This window comes from Cervus elaphus, chromosome 9 (genome assembly GCF_910594005.1).
Source record: "Cervus elaphus chromosome 9, mCerEla1.1, whole genome shotgun sequence".
Lineage (NCBI taxonomy): Eukaryota > Metazoa > Chordata > Mammalia > Artiodactyla > Cervidae > Cervus > Cervus elaphus.
In genome coordinates this window covers 8,020,961-8,042,656 of record NC_057823.1, presented here as the reverse complement: position 1 = coordinate 8,042,656, position 21,696 = coordinate 8,020,961, and the positions used below count along the sequence as shown (strand labels likewise).

Genomic DNA, 21,696 nt, shown 5'->3' with positions numbered 1-21,696 from the left:
GGGGGGCGGTGAGGCTGTTGCAGGTTTTCTGTGTTCAATCGACATCCAGGAGCTGTTCTCCTTGTGTGGGTCTGAGACCTCGTTTTTTTGTTTTACCTTTTCCACCCTCTGCTCCTCCAGCGGCCAGGCTTGCACTGGGGCCCGGCTCCCTTCCCTCCCGCTCCTGGTGCTGACAAGTTCCATATGTTCTGCCAGTCTGCTGAGTGAATAGGGCGGCTCCCTGTTTTTAGTCCCTAATTTCAAATTGAAAACAGCATGTTTTTAAAGAACCCCTATTGATCCCTTGCTGTTCCCTCCTCCCTCCAGCCGGCAGGTCCTCACACCAGTAGAGAGGACACCTGTTGGGCAGGCTGGGCAGTGTAGAGGGTTCGGGGCAGAGTGATATTCTCTTTCCTTACAAGATGGGAAACAAGAGGGACTGGAGCTGAGCTTGTTCTGGGTCATAGAACTTGGTTATATGATTCTTTGTGCTTTGCAGTTGTAAAAATCTTTTGGATCTCACATTTGGTTAAAAATGGGGGATCAGTAGGTGAGGAAGAAGGGGAGCCATGGCCCAGGAGAGCTGGCCGGCCCTGAAGCCCTGAAGCTGTGACACGGCGTGCAAGTGTGAGCGCGGTGCAGGGGCGCGTGGGTGGACGCCAGCACCCCTGGCTGCCAGCGCGCCCCTTCCCATCGCCCTCACAGCCCCTCCCACCCTTCCCCCTGCAGAGTACAGCGGCCGCCCGCAGCCCTACCCCTTTGAGCGCATGATTTTCGGGGCCTGCGCTGGCCTCATCGGGCAGTCTGCCTCTTACCCGCTGGACGTGGTGCGGCGGCGCATGCAGACGGCCGGCGTCACAGGCCACCAGCGCACCTCCATCGTGCGCACCATGCGCACCATCGTGCGGGAGGAGGGCGTGGTGCGCGGCCTCTACAAGGGCCTGAGCATGAACTGGCTCAAGGGCCCCATCGCCGTGGGCATCAGCTTCACCACCTTCGACCTCATGCAGATCCTGCTGCGACACCTGCAGAGCTAGGGGCGGGTGGGGTCAGCCGCGCTAGAGCTTCAGTTGGCGGTGGACCGCTGACCCCTTCCGTGTCTGAGCCCAGGGAGCAAAGATGTGCCGGGTTCCACGCAGAACGCGCACAGATGCGCCTTGTGGAACGAGCTGCGGGCCTGGGGGGCCTGAGCTCACTGCGGCCCATGTCTGAGGGGAAAGCCGGGGGCCCTTGTGCGTTGTTGGGACTGGGGGCGGGGTTCCCACGCCCTCTTCTTCCGGCCTCAGCTGGGCTGGGGCTGCCCCTGGAGGGGTTCGCTGTGAACGCCCTGAGTGGGGCGTGGCCAGCACTGCCTCCCGGTGTGTTCTTTGCCCTTGGACAGGCTCCTGGTTCTAGGGACCTGGTCCCCACTAGGCTCAGAGCCAGACCTCGCCCGCCCCTTGCTGTTCTGAGTCTGTGTTCTTGGGTGGAGGTAGGAGCGAGTGGGGGGAGCCCCAGAGAGTGTGGGGCCAAGGTCTGGCCTCCATGAGACCAGCCGTCTACTCAGCTGTGGCTCCAAGTGCAGCCTCCCACCCTGCCCCGCCTTTTCCTGCCTTCACCACTATTTCCCAGGTGACTTCTCCCTCCCCAGAGCCTGTGGCTTCTTCCAAGAGTGTTATCCTGATCGCAGACTCCTTATCCCAGGCCCCAGAATTGGGTCTTTCCCTCTGTTACCCCTCTCCCACCCAGTTCGCACGGTTCCCAGGAGGGTCACGCCTCCAGGCAACAGGGTTTGAGGAATTGCCATGGGTTTGGGTCTGAGTCCCAACCTGGAGGCATCTGCCTGGATTGCCAGGAAGCTCTCGGCCTACTCCACTGGCTGCAGTAATGGAGGCTGGGCCTCAGGCCCTGACCCTCTGCCCCTGGGCGTGGGGGCTCCTGGGGGGGAACCCATGGCATCTTGCACATTGTGGGTGCCCCACCTGAGCAGTTTCTTGGCTGGGACATGGGGCAATTTAAGGCCTGTGGGGTTGTCTGATTTGAGCCCGAGACAGCATCTGGGCTGGAGGCAGGAAGCTTAAAAGATGCAGGGTCCCCCAGGGAGCTCGTCTCACAGAGTACCCCCCAGGGCCCACCAGGAATCACAGGGACTCAGAAACACCTGTTTTCTAATGACGTTTGGAGTTTGATTTTTGCTTTTGTTTTTCAATCTGGCTGGCCCTGGGTCTAGACACCGAAAACCCTAACCAGTCCAGTCTGGTTCCAGGACCAGGACAAGCAGTGGGCCGGTTTTCACAGTGGGCTCAGTAGCCATGAGGTGTGAAGGTCTGAGGGGGTGTGTTTCTGCCACACATGCATTTCCTATTGTGGCCTCCATTTCCCCCTTTTATTCTGTCCTGTTCCCGTTCTTGCCTTAGTCCCGTGGGTGGGAAGACCCCTCCTTCTGTCCTTCCTGCATATCTCCAGCAGCCAACCCCAGTCTTGTCCGCAGACTCTTGTTCCCAGGGGGCCCGAGCAGCCTGTGATGGCTGTCCCGTGGGGTAAGCGTCACACCCACCTTCTCTCCCAGCCTTGCCCAGCGCTCAGGAGAGGCAGGGGCACCCCTCACAGGGAGACGGGATGGGAACATGAGGGTGCCCAGGCCGGGGGTCCGCCCCTGGTGGGTGAGACCGAATGGATGTCTCGGCAGTGCCCTCCTCTGAGCTGCAGGCTGGGCTGGAGCAGGGAGGGCCCCAGTGTTACCCGCCCCAGAGCGCCTCTCCAGGGTGGCTCCCACCCAACTGCACCTCGCCAGCGCCGACTCCCCTTACCCCCAGCCCTGCACACAGTCGGACCTTTGCCCTCGGCAGTCGTACCCCTCTCACTGATTGCCTGGCCTGATTTGGAGTTACATTTTGATGCCATGAAGACACTTTGTTTATACATAATGTTTATATATTTTAAAGATTTGTGCCAAGAGAGTATATTTAATAAAAATCAAAATGATTTTTTTTCTCCTGCCGGTGTCTCTTCTTCGGCTCTGACCCTCATCCCCTAGGAACCAAAAACATGGTTGAAGTTATTTTGACAGATTGTTGAATAACTTTTTTTTTTTTTTTAATGTAATTGCTGTATGGATTGTTAATCCTAACCTTGATTTGGTCAGGATTTGCTAGAAAATGCAAACTGCACGAAGAGTTTACTGTGAAAAGTAGGTCTGGCTCCCTGTTCCCTTTGCAGGGACATCTCCCATTACCAGTGCCCCCTCCCAGAGAGATCCTGCATGCACACACTTGGCCCTTTGGGGACATCTGTCAGGATGGGCTGTGACCTGCTTCAGTGAGCACTGCCCCAGAGTCCCATGGTTTCTCCAGTGACCTGGGTCTGCTCTGTGATGGGCTGAGGCTTCCAGCATGAGTGTCACTGTCCACAGGGGCAGGAGGGTGAGGCCACCAGAGGGCTCCCAGGGGTCCTGGGAGTCGCCTCACCTGCAGCCCATCGTGTGGAATGGCGTGCAGCACCCACCCAGCCCGGGACCAGGAGTGGGCGCCTCCGTGGGCAGGGGAGAGACAGGCCGGGCGAGCACACTTGCCCGTGCACAGAGGTCCTGGGATGGCCCACGGACTGCTCTGCGTGCTGTGTTCATCCAGCCATATTTCTTGCAGGTCGGTAGCTGTCGAATACAGGATGCGTTTAGTAGCAGTTTCGTGTTCCCCAGGGGGATGGCCTGTGATGAGATCCACCAATCCCTATTGACCAGCAGCTAGGGTGTTACTGAGTTGTTGCCATGACAACCTGGTAGTGGCTCCTGCGGGTTCCTGAATTTCTCCGCTTCCCCCAACATCCATCCCAACTTCTGGTCAGTCCCATTTCTCACACTGTCTCCTGAGCCTGAGGGGTGAGGTCGGCCCCTCCTCACTCTCTTCCAACATTGTGGCATCCCCTAATATACAGAGGTGAGCTCTTGACCCCGTCTGGACCTGTGACAATAAAGATGTTTGCTAACCACTTCCAGGGAGACCCTCAAGATGCACCCTCCCTCTTCCACTGGCCCAGGAGCTGAAACCCCAACCCTGGGTGGTTGTTGGCGCTATCTTGTGACTGCAAGGTCAGAAGGATGAAGATGCCACTGCAGAAAGTGGAGCAGAGGGACTTTCCTGGTGGCCCAGTGGTTAAGTTGCCACACTCCCAGTGCAGGGGGGCCCAGGTTCAACCCCTGGTCAGGGAACTAGATCCCGCAGGCCACAACTAAGACCTGACTTGGCTAAATAAATAATTTTATTTTTTTAAGTAGAGCAGAGATGAGCAGAGAAATTGGATTTCTTGGTGACATTGTTTGGGATGCTAGATTCAGTTTTACCTGAAGCCAAACTACCTCTCAACTTCCAACAACACAAGTCATTTTATTCCCTATTTAAAACAGAGTTGAATTTCCTAGCCCTTTCTGACCCAAACCTCCTTCTATGTACCTCTTTGAGCTCATAAGGTAGTATTCCTGTAGCCTAAGTTTCTAGGAATGAAATTGCTGGATAAATATCAGGGATATATTAATAGTATGGTTCATGCTGGTGGCAAGCCTGGCGTTCATGGTTCCCACCCTATTTTTAGCTATAAGCCACCTGGACCCAGCCTAGGGTTCTCTGCCGGAACACAATCAGGAGCCAATGACTGTGGACAGCTGAAGCGTATGTGATGCAGCCCCTCAACACCAGCATGGGACCACTCAGGCTGTGCCCCACGTTTTCCCCCTGAGGTCCCCAGCAGGACCCAGCCCAGACCGCCCAGAGTCGCTGGCTCATTGGCGCCCCCTGCTGGCTTCTTTCCTCCCTGTCTGACATCCCTACCCTCCTAGAGGCTTCCTGAGGTCACCTCTCAGGTGAGGTCCCTGAGTCTTAGAGACAGGGTCATCTTTGGGGGGAAATCTATCCAAAGATGAATAGAAACATCAGCTATTCCTGCAAAGAGATTGTATCCATGTACACCACATGCCTCACGCCTGAGTTTCCTACGGCCACCCTAACAGTGTACCATGGGCTGAGTGGCTTAAAATAACAGAACTTTATTTTGCCAAAGTTGGAAGCCAGAGGTCCAAAATCAAAGTGTTGGCAGGTTTGGTTCTGAGGGCCAGGAGGGAAGGATGTGTTCTAGATCTGTTATTGAGCTCTGACTGACCGACTTCTTCCTGTGTCTTCCCCCTTGTCTTTCCTCTGTGCTAGTGTAAGCAGAGAAGTTAGGGGGTTCCAGGAGAAAGAGAACCAGGAATGGCTCTCGACCTAAGAGAAGCCGTTTTGGCCTAAGCCACTTTGTGATCTCAGCCAGGCTGCAATGCTTATCCTTGAACAGGTCTCAGTAATTAATGATCTTAAGGGAACAAAGGAAGGCAGGAACAGAGAAAAGGCAGTCAAACAATAGTGTAGTAATAAAGCAGAGTCCCAGTTCCCTCTTTAAAAATTTTTTAAATTGATGTTGATTTATAGTATCGTATTGTGTAAGTTTCAGGTGTGTAGCACAGAATATGTATATTCTTTTTCAGATTCTTTTCCCTATAATAATATATCTTCAAGTTCTGCAGGAACTAAGGCCCCCAAGCAGGTGGAGGGTGGAATGATGTTGATTCTTCTGACTCCAATCAACTAAAGCTTGGACTCTGTGGACCTTTGCCCCAGTCCTATGCTGAATTCTCCTCTCCTCAAGCCCCTTCATGAATATATGTGTACCCTGAGCTTAAAACTTCCCCAGTTTTGCTTTCAGGGAGACACTGCTTTGGGAAAGATCCCCAGTGTTTCCCTTACTTGCTGAAAGTCACCATAACTCCTTCCATTCATCTTCAGCTTGGTTGTGTCAGTTGGCTGAACACCTACCAAGAGGTGAACCTAGTTTTCAGGTAACACAAGTTCAGGTCCAAATTTCCTCTTATAAAATTTTTTTTTTCCTCTTGTAAGGATACTAGTCCTACTGGATCAGGGCCCACCCTATCAACCTCATTTAAAAAAATATATTTGTTATTTGTTTTTTGCTGCACTACATCTTCACTGTTGTGCCCAGGCTTTCTCAACTGTGGCGAGCAGGGGCTACTCTTCCTTGGGGCGGCCGCTTTTCTGGCAGAGCACAGGCTCTAAGTGCCTAGGCTCAGTAGTTGCAGCACGTGGGTTTAGCTGCTCCACATGCGGGAGCCTCTCGGGCCAGGAATCAAACCTGTGTCTCCTGCATTGGCAGGTTGATTCTTCATCACTGGGCCACCAGTGAATCTCCAACCTCATTTCAGCTTAATCACTTTTAATCCCTATCTCCAAATGCAATCACATCCTGAAGTCCTGGGGGTTTGGACCTCAACATAGGAATTGGGGCGGGACACAATTCAGATCATAAACACCAGCCTTTTTGATCTTCCATAAACTGACAAGTTAAAAGATAGCATCTCATGATTTAACACTACCTGCTTTTTTGTCTCTCCCTGGAGTCCATCTGAGATCGTTCCTTGTAAGAAGAAAGCAATTCTTTTCATGTAGTTTCCCCAGTTTACGTGTTCCCATGTCAGCTTTCTACCAGGGCTTCTCTTCCTTCCAGGCCTTTGCTAAGCTCTTCCTCCATCATTCCCCTCACTCAGCAATGTAGGCCCTCTGCAGACTCTCCAGGCCCCTACCCACCCTGCCACAACATGCAGAAAGCTGCCTCCCAAACCACTTGAATCCTGTTTGTTAAAAGCGGCTGGCTCCTTTATTTGTTCAGAAGAGTGCCCCCTGGACACTGCACACGCCCACTGCAGTCAAACTGGGCAGGGGCATTCTGGGAACAGTGGCCGGCCGTGGGACCCTCTGCTGCTGGGTCTGGGGAGGCGGTTTCGAGGCAGAAGCTCAGCGTCCAAGGCAGGGCCCACGGCTCAGGCACTGTGGTGAAGGGGGAGCCGCGCAGCAGGAACTCCCGGGAGCGCCTTGCACCTGGGGACCCTGAGGGGGTGAGCCGGGCCCCGCTGGCCCAGGACCAAACCCTGGGGCCACAGGAGTGTCTGCAGGAGGGCTACGAGCCCGCCAGATGCTGGTGGAAGTACAGACCAAAGAGGCTGGAGAGCAGTTGGCAGGCGGCGATCCACCAGATGAGAAAGGCGAGGACTCCGCGGAGGAAGAGGGGCGTGAGCAGGCTGCCCAGGGCCCCGGCGATCAGGGCTGCAGTCTGCTGGGCCTCATCCTCCTCGGGGCCGACCAGGCCATCGTGGGCTGAAGACGGGGTGGGGGACAGGGTGGGGACCGGGCCCAGGCCCCAGGAGTAGCCGCCTGCAAGAAGACGGTAGAGGGAGGGGCGGGTGGAGGTACAGGCGGCGTTGGCCCCGGCTGACAGTCACCCGCCCCGCCCCAGGCTCTACCCGCACCCCATCTTCGGGCCCCACTCGGGGCTTCACCTCGCGCTCTCCAGCCTTCGCCAGCCAGGCTCTCCAGCCTCCGCCCCCTCCGTCATCGCCAGGCCTCGCTGTCACCTCTATCCATTCCGGGCCACGCCCTCCCCTCTCACACCCCATTACAACCCCAGCCCCTAGCCCCGCCCTGCTCCAACTCCAGACCCCGCCCCCGCCCCGCCCCCGGCCCGGCCCGGCCCCGCCCCGCTCCCGCGCAGCCCGGTTCTCACCCAGGGTCTTCAGCAGCAGCGTGCAGTTGAGCGTGAGGATGAGCGGAGTCAAGTACTGCAGGCTCACGACAGTCACGTAGCAGTACACCCGCACCACCTGGTGGGCAGGTAGCAGTGGCTGCAGCCGGGGACCTTCGCGCTCCGGGTAACCTCAGCCCAAGGGGCCGGGAGCCCACACCCCGAGCCCCAGGTTCCCTCCCCGCCAGCGTTGGTACCCGCCGCTGGATCTCGCGGGCCTCGATGCGGCCGGCCTCCCGCCGCAGCTGCTCCACGCGGGCCTTGGCCAGGCACAGGTAGGCCTGCAGGTGGGGCCGGGTCACCGCCAGCCGAAGCAGGCACAGTACCACCAGCACCCAGAGGCGCAGCGAGTCGAAGGCGGAGTCAGACAGCCTGTGCCAAGAGGGGCGACGGGGTCAGTGAAGCCGTCCTGGGTCCCAGGACCCTCCCGCAGGGCCCAGGGCTCCCCCCTTAGCCTCAGAGGGGGCCCCAGCGGCCCGGCCTCCCAGCCCCACTGCCGTACTCACAGCGAGAAGGACGTGTGCCCCAAGGGAGCCTGGTGCAAGAAGTCCCGTGCCATGGGCTTGGTCCAGAGCCAGAGCACGAACAGCGGGGACAGGAAACTGGTGTGCAGGAGGAACCTGGGGGCAAAGGCACGGCGCTGGGAGGGTGGGCACCCAGCACCCCCCTTGCACCCCCCTCCAGGCTCCCTACCCCGCACCCCTCACCCAGCCGGTCCCCCACGTAACTGCAGCATGGGCCGGTCTTCAGACATGGTCAGGGCATCATGGTGGGTCTGGGCCAGTCGCAGGCCTGGGAAGGTGAGGAAGGCACCCAGCAGGGAGCCCGCCACCGCCAGCCCCACGCGGATGGCCAGCTTGACCACAGGAAGACTGGGGGAAAGAGAGGGGTCAGGGGGCTCCTGTGGGGGCGCCGCACCCTGCGTGCAGGTCCAGCCCGCCGCGGCTCTCCCGCCCTTCCCAGCACTCACGCCCAGTCCCAGCCTTGCATCTTCAGAAGGGGCTCCAAGTTCTGGGACATGCTGTCCAGGCCTGGGGAAGACAAAAAGAGGACGGTGTCCAACAGACCCCCGGACCCAGAGCCCACTCTGCCTCGCCTCCCAGATGTCCATCTGCTCCCCAGGTGAGGACACACGAGTGACAGCCAGGCCCTGCGACAAGCATGAGGACAAGCTTGTTCTCCAGTCTGGTGCAGCTCAGAATGTGCCAGGCAGACACTCTTGATTTGACCAGGGGACACGGGGGCAGAGGGCACTGGGCCTGAGCTTCCTGGATGCTGGTGGGTCATGAGGGGCGCCACAGGAGAAAATCAGCGTCCCGGAAAGAATTCTCAGTTCAGGCCCCCACATTTTCCACAGAGTAAAAGCGAATAAATATGAGCTCACAACCAAAATCACCAGACACATAAGGAAACAAAGCATCATCAAAGTGAATCAGCAGAAGAAAAAAAAAAAAGATAAGCTTAAATTCCAAAGACTTTAGAAACTGGTATAAATTCTGTGTGAAGTGACTGAGGAATGTAAAAGCTGGAGATAAGGAACAGGTGGCATGGGACTACTTCAGAGGACCAAGTGGATTTGCCAAGGAACTGATTAAGCTCTTCCAAAAGGAAAATGTAATTACTGAAATGATAGATTGTTAGCATACTAGAAACAGCCCAAGGAATAACTGATGAATTGGATCTGAAGAAATCACTCAGATTCCAACTCAGAAAGACAAGAAGGTGTGAAATATTACGGGAGATTAAGAGACAAGGAGGACACAATAGAAAGTTCAATACAAGTGAAGTCAGAGCCCCAGAGCGAGAGGAGAGAGAGGATGAAGGAGAAGAGATATTGGAAGAGAATGACTGAAGAGTCTGCAGAATGCATGATACATACAAAGTATATAAAACCAGATAAATACAAAGACATCCATACCTAGACACTCTGTGGTGAAACTGTGGAATACCAAAAACAAAGAACTCACAGAGCAGTCAGGAGTTATGACAGATCACCTAAAAGGAAAGACAATTAATTTGGCAGTCACTCTCAATGGCAACAACAGAAAAGAACAAATAGAACGTGAAAATGTAAGACGGTAGAAACAAGGCCAAAAAGGTCAGAAATCACAATAAATGTAAGTGGATTAAACTTGAAGTTAAATGATACAGCCTGTCAGACTTGATTGTGTTTTAAAGTAGACATATCTCAACATGAGGTCAGTGGAAGGTTGAAAGTAAAGTACTAGTCAAAAGAAAGGTAGTACTGTATATCTGAAAGTTGCTAAGTGAGTAGATCTTGAAATTCTCATCACAAGAAAAAAAATGTGTATGTGGGGTGATGGTGTTCATTAGATTTATTGTGGTGATCATTTTGCAATATAAATAAATATTGAACCATGTTATACACCTGAAACTAATATGTCAATTATATCTCAATTTAGAAAGAAAGGATGGAAGAAAGAAGCTGAAAAGACTATATTGACACATACAAACTAGGCTAAGATGGAAGTAAGTCAGAAGGGGTCAATACATCATGAAAAAAAAAAAATGGCTGATTTGCCAGGAAGATGTAGCATTTTTAAACCTGTAAACACCTTGTCAACTAGCTTCAAAATATATAAAGAAAATACTGACAGAACTACTAAGAGAAATTAAGACTTCCACCATCCCAGAAGTCTGGGGCTTCCCAGGTGGTGCTAGTGGTAAAGAACCCACCTGCCACTACAGAAGACACAAGAGAGGAGGATTCGATCCCTGGGTTGGAAAGATCCCCTGGAGGAGGGCACGGCAACCCACTCAAGTGTTCTTGCCTGGAGAATCCCATAGACAGAGGAGCCTGGAGAGCTATCTAGTCCATAGGGTCACAGAGAGTCGGACATGACTGAAGCGACTTAGCACACACAGTACCATCCCAGAGGGAGATTAACCCTTAGTAAAGATGGAAATCTGAATTTATTGGACGCAGAGAGGAAGAAAATATATGTTAATCAAGAATACATGGAGCACTCTACAAGGTCAATTAATCTACAACAAAGGAGGCAATATACAATGGGAAAGGACAGCCTCTTCAATAAACGATGCTGGGAAAACTGGACAGCTACATGCAAAAAAAACAAACTGGGTTACTTTCTCCCATCATATATAAAAATGAACTCAAAATGGATTAAAGACTTAAATGTAAGACACGAGACCAAAAAAATCCTAGAAGAAAACATAGGTGGTACACGTTTTGACATTGGTCTTAGCAATATTTTTTGAACATGTATCTCAGGAAAGGCAAACAAAAGCAAAAATAAGCAAATGGGACTATATTAAACTAAAAAGATTTTGCACCATGAAAGAAACTATCAACAAGACAAAAAGGCAGCCTACTGAATGGGAACAGTAGATTCATGAGTATTTGCATTATTTGGCTTTGTAATTTTTATATATGTTCTCATATATATATATATATATACACTCATCATATAATTTTAAAATTGAAAGGTAGGAAGTATTGGTGATAACAAAGCTCAAGGAGTCAGCAGGGTCATGTGGGCCATGGTGAGGATTTTTTATCTTTATCCAAAGACCATTAGAGTTTGGTGTTGGGCAGAAGAGTGATCCAAATTATGTTTTTAAAAGATCATTCAAGAAGAAGAAAAAAAATCAAAACAAAAATGAGAAACTGAAAAAAAATTTACAACTCCTATCACACATAAAGGCTGATTTCCTTAATATATAAAGAGCTCCTACAAATCAATAAAATGGTCAACAACCCAGTAAAAAACTGGGCAAAAGAACAAATCTTTTCCAGAAGGGAACTAGAAATGGCTCTTCAACACATGGAAAGGTGCTCATCCTCACTTACATTTTCACCCATCAGATCACCCGAGACAAAAAAGTCTGAGGAAATACATTGGGGAGGATGTGGGGATATGTACGTCCACACATCTCTTTCTGATGGGCAATTTTCCAACAACATTATTAAAATTACAAATGCACTTTCTTGCACAGGGTCACAGGCACAAAGTTGTTCTTGTGCAACACTGCTGTCTAATCGCATGGCTTTGTGCAACAGCATTTAACAGGAAAAAGAAAGACTTAAATGTCCATAAACTGAGACCTAGTTAAATAATCACAGACAATTCATAAAGTTACAAAATGCCGTATCAAATTACTATTACTGTGTTACTGTAACATTCTATTACTGTCTGTAGCATCTAGGGACAACGTTCAATACTTATTATTTTTTTTTATTTAAAGTACAGCTAATTAACAATGTTGTGCTAATTTCAGGTATATAGCAAAGTGATGCAGATATATATACAGATATATATATATACAAAAATCTATTCTTTTTCAGATTCTCTTCCCTTATAGGCTATTACAAGATACTGTATGTAGTTCCTTGTGCTACACAGCAAGCCCTTGTTGCTTATCTGCTTTATATACAATAGTGTGTACATGTTAATCCCAAATTCCTGACCTATCTCCCCGCCCCCATCCCTTTTGGTTACTATAAGTTTGTTTTCTATGCCTGTAAGTTGTGTTTTTTTTTTGGTAAATAATTTCATTTATATTATTTTTTAAGATTCCACATGTAAGTAGTATCATATGCTATCAGTTTTTCTCTGACTTACTGCACTTAATATGACGATAATATTGTTTTTAAGAGAAAACCACAAGGTGTAGAGCCATATACACTGTTTTAAGTGAATGTGGCAATGTGGTACCCTAGGTTTCTCTGGGAAGAAGAACTAGGGTGAAAGGATGATTTTATTCTATATCCTCTTGTACTTTATGACTATTACTCTATATATCTATTTCCTCTCCCAAGTTGAATTAGAGTAGGTAAATAGTAAATCACCGTGGCTGCTGGGCAGAGGACAGCCTGATGGGAGCAGGAGTACCCATGCAAAGTCACAGGCACAGGCCCCCATCAGTGGGAGGAGGTGTCCTCTCTGCTCAGAGCCCAAGGGGGCACGCAGGGTGGCAAGCACCCACAGAGACTGCTCCGGCCCCAGGGCTCCCTTCTTCACCTGCTGTGAGCAGGTGCAAAAGGCACTTAGCCCACCCTCACCCGCTCACACAAGGCGGCGATGGACGCGGCGCTCCCAGGCCCGGTCTGCACGTACCTGGCTCCAGGCCCAGCTCCAGCGTCTCCTCCCGCACCGCCTGCACCAGCATGGCCAGGAGCAGGAAGAGGAAGGCAAAGGCGAGGCAGACGGAGCGCTCGCCTCCCTCCTCCGCACTGAAGTACAGCCGGGTCACGGTCAGGAACACCTTGCTGGGGCCACAGCTAAGGAGGCTCCGGTGCCTGGAGTGAACCCCCCAGCTCCAGACTGCAAGCATGGAAGCTCAGGTCAGAGCCCCGGAGAGCAGGGGTCCGATAAAGGAGACAGACACCGGGGGGCCCAGGACACAGGGCTCGCCGGTGCTCAGGCCCAGCTTCCCGGAGACCAAGTGAGCCTGGGCCAGGCCTCCAGCTTGGCCTCGTCACACTGCTGTGGGCGGTTAGAAACGGCCACCACGGGCTTCCCCGGTGGTCCAGTGGTTACGAATCCACCCGCCAGTGCAGGAGGCACAGAATCTGGTCCGGGAAGATCCCACGTGCAATGCTGCAGAACTGCCGAGCCCACACTAGAGCCTGAGGCCACAGGACTGGCGCCCGCGTGCCCAGAGGCCGCGCTCCACCACGGGAGGAGCCCTGCAGTGAGGAGCCCGGGCATCACAGCCAAGTGCTTCCCTGGGAGCGCGGGGGTTACACTCTGCCTACCAGTGCTGAGGACAGGGCTTCGATCTTGGCCTGGGAAGATCCCACAAGGCCGAAGACAATTTAGCCTGGGTACCGCAACTGCTGAAGCCCTCGCGCCCTAGAGCCTGTGATCCACAGCAAGAGAACCTGCCGCTCACTCATCTGGAGAGAAAAGCCCGCCTGCAACAACAAAGACCCAGCGAAGCCAAAAATAAATCCTACCAACCAAGGGATAAAAACAGTTTTAAAAAGAAAAAAAGCACTGGCCACCAACTCTCTTCCGGTCAAGTCTCCCTTACCCACACCGCCTCCCGGCTACGTTCACAGGTCCTGTTTCCTGCTCCTCTGAGAGGCTGCCAGAGATATAGCTTCTATCTCTAACCTCTCCTGAGAGAGACCCTCCAGAGCTTTCCAGAACCAGTGGTGTGGGTTTCAAGATGGGCTGCCTTCCTTTGCAACCCTATTCCACAAGGGCACTGCCTCCAACTTGGGTCCTCAAAGTCACAGTTTCGCCTCTGTTCTCTATGCAGCTCAGTAAAGACAATTACAGAGGGGTGTCTCTTTGCCAGCCCCTGCATCTATGCTGGCCTATTGAGTTGCTTTGACCCAGGGAATGGACAGGGATGGGGTGAACCGACTTCAGGCCAAGCCTTAGGGGGCTGCAGCACCCCCTTTTCCTTCCTGGCCACTCTGGGTGAGGAAGCCTGCTCTAACCTGGAGCAGAGATGAAGCAACCCAGCTGAAACCCAGCCAGGAAAACAAAATAGCAATTGCTTTACCCCCACCGAGTTCTGGACAGGTTTACCACACAGCAGTCGGTAACTGATGTGCCAATTTAGTGGGGAGAAGGAGCCTCAGATCCAGCTTCCAGGGGGCCTCCACCTCCCCCACCCGGAGGAAGGATACATAGAGAAAGCGACGGTGAGCAGACACCAGAATACTGCAATGTTGGTCTCCTTGGCTGGGCCCAGCACGTAGTAGTAGGCCTCGGTGAAGAGGTACACGCCCCCGGAGTACACGGCGAAGTCCACAAACCACTGGTACTCCAGGAAGAAGCGCAGGACTGCGGAGAGCACGCCACTCAGCCCCCAGCTTGGCCCGCCCAGGATAGGATGCTCCCCACCACGTCCACCAGGGTGTGCGGGGGGTTGGGGACCCAGCTGTTACCAAGCGCATCGACAGCTGTGAGCGGACAGGTCTCCAGCTGGAACGGGGTGTCTCGGGGCACAGATAACGGCTTCTCCTCACCTCCGCCATTGGCCCACCTGGGAGCCGGGGAGATGAGCAGAAATGGCATCGGCAGCCTCCGTCTTCCCCTGCCCAGGCAGCCGTGGCGGCCTCCTCCTCCCCAGCTTGCTGCTCTGTCACCCTCAGAGCAGAGGAGGAGCTGGTCTAGAGGGTACCTTCACCCCAGCCTGGGTGTCCTCTGAATGCCAGGGGGTGGCCACCAGCCACCCACAGGGCTGGCCCCGAGCAAACTTCCAATGAGCGTGGGGTGCCAACGGGAGGCACACAGCCCGGGGTGTTCCCAGTTCTCCTGGGGTGTCTCCAACCAGCCTGTGCCCACAGCAGTGCCTGGAGGTGTGCAGGGCAGGCGCTGTGCCCTCAGGGTCTCCCCTGGAAGGGGGCCACTGACCGCAGGCTGGGGGTTCACTCACCGCTCCTTCCTGCCTCTGGGCTTCTTCTTCCCTGCCAGGGCCCGCAGCTCGTCCTCCGAAGGGTGCTTGTATCTGAAGAGACTGAAGGCAAACAGAGGCCGTCAGGAAAGCCTGGGCATGGGGGGCCAACGTGGTGAACCTCAAAAGCTGAGACTGCAGAGCGAAGAATGGCCCTGATGAGCCTGGGACAGGATGGGCAGGGGTCATCGAAGGTCAGAGGAAGGCGGGGGAGGTGGGTTGAGGGTCGACAGGGGAGTGCAGCAGGGGTCCTAGACACCCTAGAATCTTCTGGCTAACTCTCCTGGCGGAACTGGCATGTGAATTGTCCTGGAAAGAGAGTTTCACAATTGCCACTGGGTTTTCCAAAAGGGTCCAAGACCCAAACCCTGACAAAGAATTTTAAGAAATAAGATCTATAGGGAGAAAGGGGAGCAGCTGCTCCTTTGAGTGTGGAGATGGTCTCAGCGATGTGTACAATCTGTCAAAACGGATCCAACTGTGTGCTTCAAACATCTGCGATTATTGGGTCAATTATCTCAATAAAGTTCTTTAAAAAACCCGCGCCTCATAGGGCGTGAGGCGGGGCTGGGGAAACAAGGGGCGTGGCCTTTGGGGCCCCGCCCACCGCCGGGAAGGGGCGTGGCTCACCTGCCGTTGCAGAGCAGCCAGCGCGCGAAGGAGCAGTGCGGGGCCAGCCTGTGCATGAGGGTGGCGGTGAGCAATGTCACCACCAGCTGCACGCCAAGGACCGCCTGCGGGGAGGAGACGGGAAAGGCAGTGCCTGCCAGAGGGTCACAAGCTCACCTTCGAAAACCCGGCTATTTATAGAGAGACGCTGAAGCCAGGTGGGGGACGGCGGCCCTCCTGGCTCCGGCTGCTTCTTGGGGAAGGGTCCGAGGGTGGGCTCAGACCCAAGCCTGGGAGCCCCAGCAAGGCGCGGGCCCCGCCCCATCCCCTGGCAGGGGTGTGCGGTGGCGCAGAGATTGGGGCTCCATTTCCTCCTGTGCTAAGGATTTAAGGTAGCAATCTCCCTGAGCCTCAGTTTCCTCATCTGGAAACGGGGTGCTTCCCATTTTGTCTCCTATACTCTCACGACCACCTCCGGGACCTACAGCGAGCCGGGCACACCCAGTGAAAGCGACTCCTCTCCCAGGGTATCCCCACCCCCCCCCACCAACGCACCATGTCTCAGGTGAACTTGCAGCTCCTCTGTTCACCCAGCTGACTCTGTCCCCCACGTCTTTCTCCATCCGAAATTATCCCTGAAAATTGAAATCGTCCTTTTTCCCTCTCCCTTCGTTTGTAACTAACCAAGCGGAAAAGAGGCCTGGTCTATTTCTGGCCACTACCTGTTTCGGGATTAACACTTACACATTTGAGTGGGATGAATTTTTTTAATTAGGAATTTTCTCACCAAGTGCTACTAACCACATTTTAAACATATTTCCATATATGTTTATGGAACATAAACAAGCATAACAAATTTCCATATACTTGTTTTTAAATGTTTTAGAAAAAAATTGTTTCTGGTAATCAGTCTGAAGATGGGTTTTCCTGCGTGAATGTAGTAAATAACCATTTGCTATCAGTGCTAAGTCGCTTCAGTCGTGTTTGAATTTTTGTGACCCCGTGGACTGTAACCCACCAGGCTCCTCTGTCCACAGGATTTCCCAGCCAAGAATACTGGAGTGGATTGCCATTTCCTCCGCCAAGGGATCTTCCCGACCCAGGGATGGAACTCACATCTCTTAGGTCTCCAGCACTGGCAGGTGGGTTCTTTAACAGTAGCGCCACCTGGGAAGCCGACTTGCTATCAGTAATTATGTAAAATAAAGTGCTCAGGAAGGCTGTCAGCTACCATTATGGTATTAACAACTAAATGAAATAAAGATTATGTTAATGTTAAAACTGATTATTAAAATTATCCTTTAATCAGGCAAAAATAAGCTAACTTCAATAGGAAAAGCTCTAATGTGATGGCTATCCGGCTTAGCCCTGAAATTCAGAATGACTGTTAAGAAATTCATCTTTAAAATAAAAGGACTAATAGGGTATTTTCTCTATGTTGTCACTTGTAAACTGAGACCAGGAACATTTTTTCAGTAAGGAGGTGGGGCATCATCTTTCGGGTCTCACTGCTCACCCTTACCCCTACCCAAGTGCAGACTGGTTAGCAGGCCTTAATGATCAAGAGCACAGTTGGCCGGCTCGGAGCCCAGTGGGCGGGCTCTCTAAACGGCCCCGCCCTTCCCCATGGACCACGCCCCCCCTCCACTCCTCCCTAGGAAATCCAGCACCTCCCAGCAGCTGCTCTCCAGTCTCCCTAGCTCTCCAGACACCGCTCCCTTGTGACCCATCCCCTGGCAGGGTTTTACCACCGACACAGCCCAGCACGACTCCAGCCCACCGGCACCTCCAGCCAAGATCTCTCTGCTGAGCTCGCTGACCATGCCTCCTCCAGGCCCCTCCCTGGAGACCCCAGCACCCACCCATCCCTCCCACGGCCACCGCTCCTCCAGGCGGCCCAGGACCTTCCTAGTCTAACAAATGAACGTCCAGCTCCCTCCTCAGCCCGCAAGGCCCGGCAGACCCCGCTCAGGACCAACCCGCCTCACTGCCCAGCTCTCTCCCCCAGTGCCCTCTGCGCCCAACCAGTCGGGTCTCAGAGACACTCCCAGACCCCAGGCCTCTCCATCGCTAACCCCATTACCCTGGACACCTCTCAGGGAGGAGACCCATGGTTCAAGCTGTGATCCCAGCACCTAGGAGAGGAAGGACGGGAGAGGGGAAGGAGAGGAAGAGAAGAAGAGAGAAAGAGAGGGAGGAAGGATGGAAGGAAGGATGTACGAGGAAAAGAGATGGAAAGCATGCATCCCCTCACCTAAGGCTCCCAAGGTCCGTCCAAGGATGTTTCTCATGGCCCTCCCCACACAGCTCTGGCCTTAGGGTCCACGTTCTGCAGATCTCCAAAGATCTCTGGAGCCTCCCATCACCCCATGTCCCTCCTCTGCTCAAACCCCTTCCCTAGATCAGTGATCCCAGAATCCTGCTGCTGCTGCTGCTGCTACTGCTGCTAAGTCGCTTCAGTTGTGTCCGACTCTGTGCAACCCCACCAGGATGCCCTGTCCCTGGGATTCTCCAGGCAGGAACACTGGGGTGGGTTGCCATTTCCTTCTCCAGTGCATGAAAGTGAAAAGTGAAAGTGAAGTCGCTCAGTCGTGTCCGACTCTTAGCGACCCCATGGACTGCAGCCCACGAGGCTCCTCTGTCCATGGGATTTTCCAGGCAAGAGTACTGGAGTGGGGTGCCATTGCCTTCTCCGAGAATCCTGCTAAGTAACATCAAATCAATGCGCGGGCTTCCCCGTTGGCTCAGAGGTAAAGAATCCACCTGTCAATGAGGGAAACACAAGTTCGATTCCTGGGCTGGGAAGATCCCCTGGCGAAGGAAATAGCAACCCACTCCAGTATTCTTGCCTGGGAAATCCCATGGACAGAGGAGCCTTGCAGGCTACAGTCCATGGGGTCGCAAAAGACTTAGCAACTCAATAACATCAATGGGACTTTCCTGCATCCCATTTCAGACAGCCCTTCCCCTCACCTCCTACAACGTCCCAAACCCTGGAATGACCTCCTCTTTCACCAACCCCTTTCCAACCCACCTCCAACACCCCGCCTCAGGGACGCCCCTACTGCAGGTAAGGTCAGGCCCCTTTCCCAGCCCCTCGAGTCTGCCGCTGCCTCTGCCCAGTCCTAGCGACTGGGGTGGGGGGTGGGGCCTCCGCCCCCACCCAACACCAGCCTTGCCCACAGAGGCCAGGATAAGCTTGAAGGATAAACTGAACGGGTTGGACCCAGAACCACGTGAGACCTGAGGGTTCCAACTGTTCTCTCTCCAATTCTGGGACCCTCGCCTGCCCAGAGCCCACCTTGAGCCCTTGACCCCCTCCTCTCAGGATTCTCCCTGGTCCTTCAGCACACCCCATACCCCGAGGGAGCCCAGATGGACTCTGTCGGTGCGGTCCCCAGGCTCCCGCAGGACACCGTGCCCAGAGTGGGCCCCAGTCGGACCCCAGATCTCCCTCGCGGGGCTCCGAAGGTGTTCAGATCCCCAGCACCCTCCAAGGGACGGCCCCTCAGCAGGACCCCAGACCCCTAGAAGGCACCCCAGGGACTTGTCAGAAGCCCAGAACGCTCAAGGCCTTCCAGTCCCCTTGCACAGCCCCGACCCCCTCATAGATCGCGGAGCGAGACCTAACCCCAGAGAGGGAAACACAGCCCTCAGCGCGACCCCGAGTCCCTCAGAGCCCTCAGTCCCCACAGAGGGAGCTGTGTCCCCTCGGTGTTTCCCTGGACTCCCCCACGGCGGAACCCGTAGCCTCTCAGGGGCCCCCATGCTAAGAGTTGCGGGCTTACCATGTTGCGGACTGGAGGGCGGCGCGGAGACCCATGGGTCTGGAGCTCAGAACTCACCGCGGAACTCGACCGATCAGAATACGAGTTTGGCCTAACAAGCAGCCCATCCAACCAATCGTCAGGATGGGAGTCGGGGCGAATCGCGAGGACCAGGAGTCACTCGCGTTGCATGGCGGAAGTTGTAGTTTAAAGATGCTTGACGCGTTCCGATCGGGGGCTCTGGAACCCCAGGGAGAGCACTGTTTCTGAGAACCAGTCTCCCACCTGCACCTATTTCGCAGGTTTAAAGCGAATATACTTATTCATCAAATCACTGTCTCCCGCTAGAGAGTTCGGAGCGTGGAATTCCCATGATCAAGAATATTCGGTGACCCCCACTGACTGCTCAGACTGAATTCAGAGCCTTCTGCCTGACTTCAATCTGCTGCCAACACTATTGTACTCAAAATAGAACAGCTAGCCACCAGCCTTGCTTTCTTGTATCTTCCTTTATTTCATCTGGCAAAAGCCTTATTCATCTCTAGTTGCAAGTGGTCGCGGGGGGTGGGCTCCAGCAATAAAGGAAAAAAACTGGCTCATGTGAAAACTCCAAAAGCATTGTCAGCTTCAGGCATGGCTAGATCAAGAACTAAATGTCAGCCTCAGGAGTCTAATGTTTTCCGCTGTTTCAAGGCTTAGAGGTAAGAGCTTCAAGCCCAAGTTTTGCAGCTGTATTTCTATGGATAAGTATGTCTGTCTGAACGAGGACATATTCTGTGGGTGGGACTGTCTGAGGGTCTTTGTGGGGCCTGTGTATAGTTGATTATATATGTATATGCTGCTGCTAAGTCACTTCAGTCGTGTCCGACTCTGTGCGACCCCATAGACGGCAGCCCACCAGGCTCCGCCGTCCCTGGGAGTCCCCAGTCAGGAACACTGGAGTGGGTTGCCATTTCCTTCTGCAATGCATGAAAGTGATAAGTGAAAGTGCAGTCGCTCAGTCATGTCCGACTCTTAGCAACCCCATGGACTGCAGCCTACCAGGCTTCTCCATCCATGGGATTTTCCAGGCAAGAGTACTGGAGTGGGGTGCCATTGCCTTCTCTGATATATGTATATACATATGTATATATACTATATATGTATATTTGTATATAACCATACAAACATGTATAGTTCATTGCCTTGTCTCTGTGAGTGTTTTTGTCTTTGTATATGAGCATATGTGGATGTCTCTTTGCAGGAGATTCACTCTGTGACTTTGATCCTCTGGACCCAGTGTGTTGGCTTGAGAGAGGGTGGGTGACAGAGGCAGTGAGGATCACTAGGATTTCACAGGACCTACATGGGGGTCATGAGACACCCCTCAGGGCTACAGCATCCAGGTGGGATCCAGGGAAGCTGGTTTGGGGAGGGTGTCAGAAAAGGTGGACCAAGAGAAAAGGGGGACTTATGCAGCAGGTCCATTGCTCACCAGGCTGGAGGGCTGACCCGACTGCTTTCTACAGCAGATCAGGGTGCTGAGACAATTATCTCCATTAAACTGATAAATATACTGAGACTCTGAAAGGCCCCAATCTCTAATCCACACCCTGACTTCCCCCGGGGCCATAGGGTTTTTGCGTCTAGGCATCACAGCGCCCTCATGTGGTGAACTGCAGGCAGCTCGCACACATCCTGGCCCCTGGAGTTCCGATCTTCCCTCTGCAGCCTCTCCCGGTTGCAGAAAAGGCAGCTACATCTTCCAGGTGCTTATTCCCAAATTCTGAAGTTGGCCTTAAACTCTTTCTCTTGCTCCATACCTGACCTGTTAGTCCCTCCTAATGGCTTCACCTTCCAACTGTAACCATTGTCCCACCCAGCCTCCCTCCCTCCCTTCACAGCCTCTACCCAGTCCAGCATCATCTCCCACCTGCAATCCCCTCCTCCCTGGTCTCCTGTAGCTTCCATTCCCCTTTCCCCACCCACTCCCACAGTCTGTTTTCCCCAAGCATCTTAAAGGCACCTGTTAACACTTAACCCGACCATATTCCTTCTCTGCTCACAACCATCCATTGCTCCCACCTCACGCAGAACAAATGCCAAAGTCTGCTCTTGGCCCATGTACTCCACCCTTCACTGTTCGCTCAACATGTCAGTTCTTTAAAAAAATAAGAATAATAATTCTATTTATATACTTGGCTGTGCCGTGTCTTCATTGCCATGCAGGCTTGTCTCTCATTTCGGCAGGCGGGGGCTCCTCTCTAGTTGCAGTGCGCAGCCTCCTCATTGTGGCGGCTCCCCTTGTTGCAGAGCAGTCTCTGGGGTGTGCGGGCTTCAGTAGCCGCAGCTCCTGGGCTCTAGAGGACAG

At 53.3% G+C, this 21,696-nt stretch overlaps 2 protein-coding genes across 5 annotated transcripts in view; one reads left to right on the top strand and one right to left on the bottom strand.

Annotated features, from left to right (window-relative positions):
- SLC25A42 (solute carrier family 25 member 42) overlaps positions 1-2,944 on the top strand; it is a 43,156-nt gene extending 40,212 nt beyond the window's left edge. For both annotated transcript variants that reach the window (XM_043910850.1, XM_043910852.1), the window contains exon 8: positions 709-2,944. In XM_043910850.1, coding sequence (XP_043766785.1) covers positions 709-1,016 — 308 coding nt within the window. In that variant the 3' untranslated portion in view covers positions 1,017-2,944. The remainder of the gene's footprint in view (positions 1-708) is intronic.
- Positions 2,945-6,626: 3,682 nt separating this feature from the next.
- On the bottom strand, positions 6,627-19,470 carry TMEM161A (transmembrane protein 161A). 3 transcript variants are annotated; one of them, XM_043910847.1, is made up of 13 exons: positions 19,368-19,441; positions 16,135-16,214; positions 15,601-15,704; positions 14,953-15,033; positions 14,462-14,559; positions 14,201-14,357; positions 12,675-12,826; positions 8,546-8,606; positions 8,304-8,447; positions 8,082-8,195; positions 7,773-7,947; positions 7,558-7,654; positions 6,627-7,208 (listed from the first exon to the last, which is right to left on the bottom strand). In XM_043910847.1, the coding sequence occupies exons 2-13, from the start codon at positions 16,135-16,137 to the stop codon at positions 6,955-6,957; spliced, it is 1,440 nt and encodes a 479-aa protein (XP_043766782.1). In that variant the 5' UTR covers positions 16,138-16,214; positions 19,368-19,441; the 3' UTR covers positions 6,627-6,954. The 3 variants fall into 3 exon arrangements, with proteins under 3 accessions (XP_043766782.1, XP_043766784.1, XP_043766783.1); XM_043910849.1 differs by having other exon boundaries at positions 15,601-15,733; positions 19,368-19,438; XM_043910848.1 differs by lacking the exon at positions 16,135-16,214 and having other exon boundaries at positions 19,368-19,470.
- Between the last annotated feature and the right edge of the window lie 2,226 nt (positions 19,471-21,696).

Coding starts and splice junctions, on each gene's coding strand:
- TMEM161A (XM_043910848.1), bottom strand. Junction 8,607..12,674: donor GGAGCTGGGCCTGGAGCCAG/GTACGTGCAGAC, acceptor TGTCTTCCCCAG/GCCTGGACAGCATGTCCCAG. Junction 7,948..8,081: donor GGGCACACGTCCTTCTCGCT/GTGAGTACGGCA, acceptor CTCTTGGCACAG/GCTGTCTGACTCCGCCTTCG.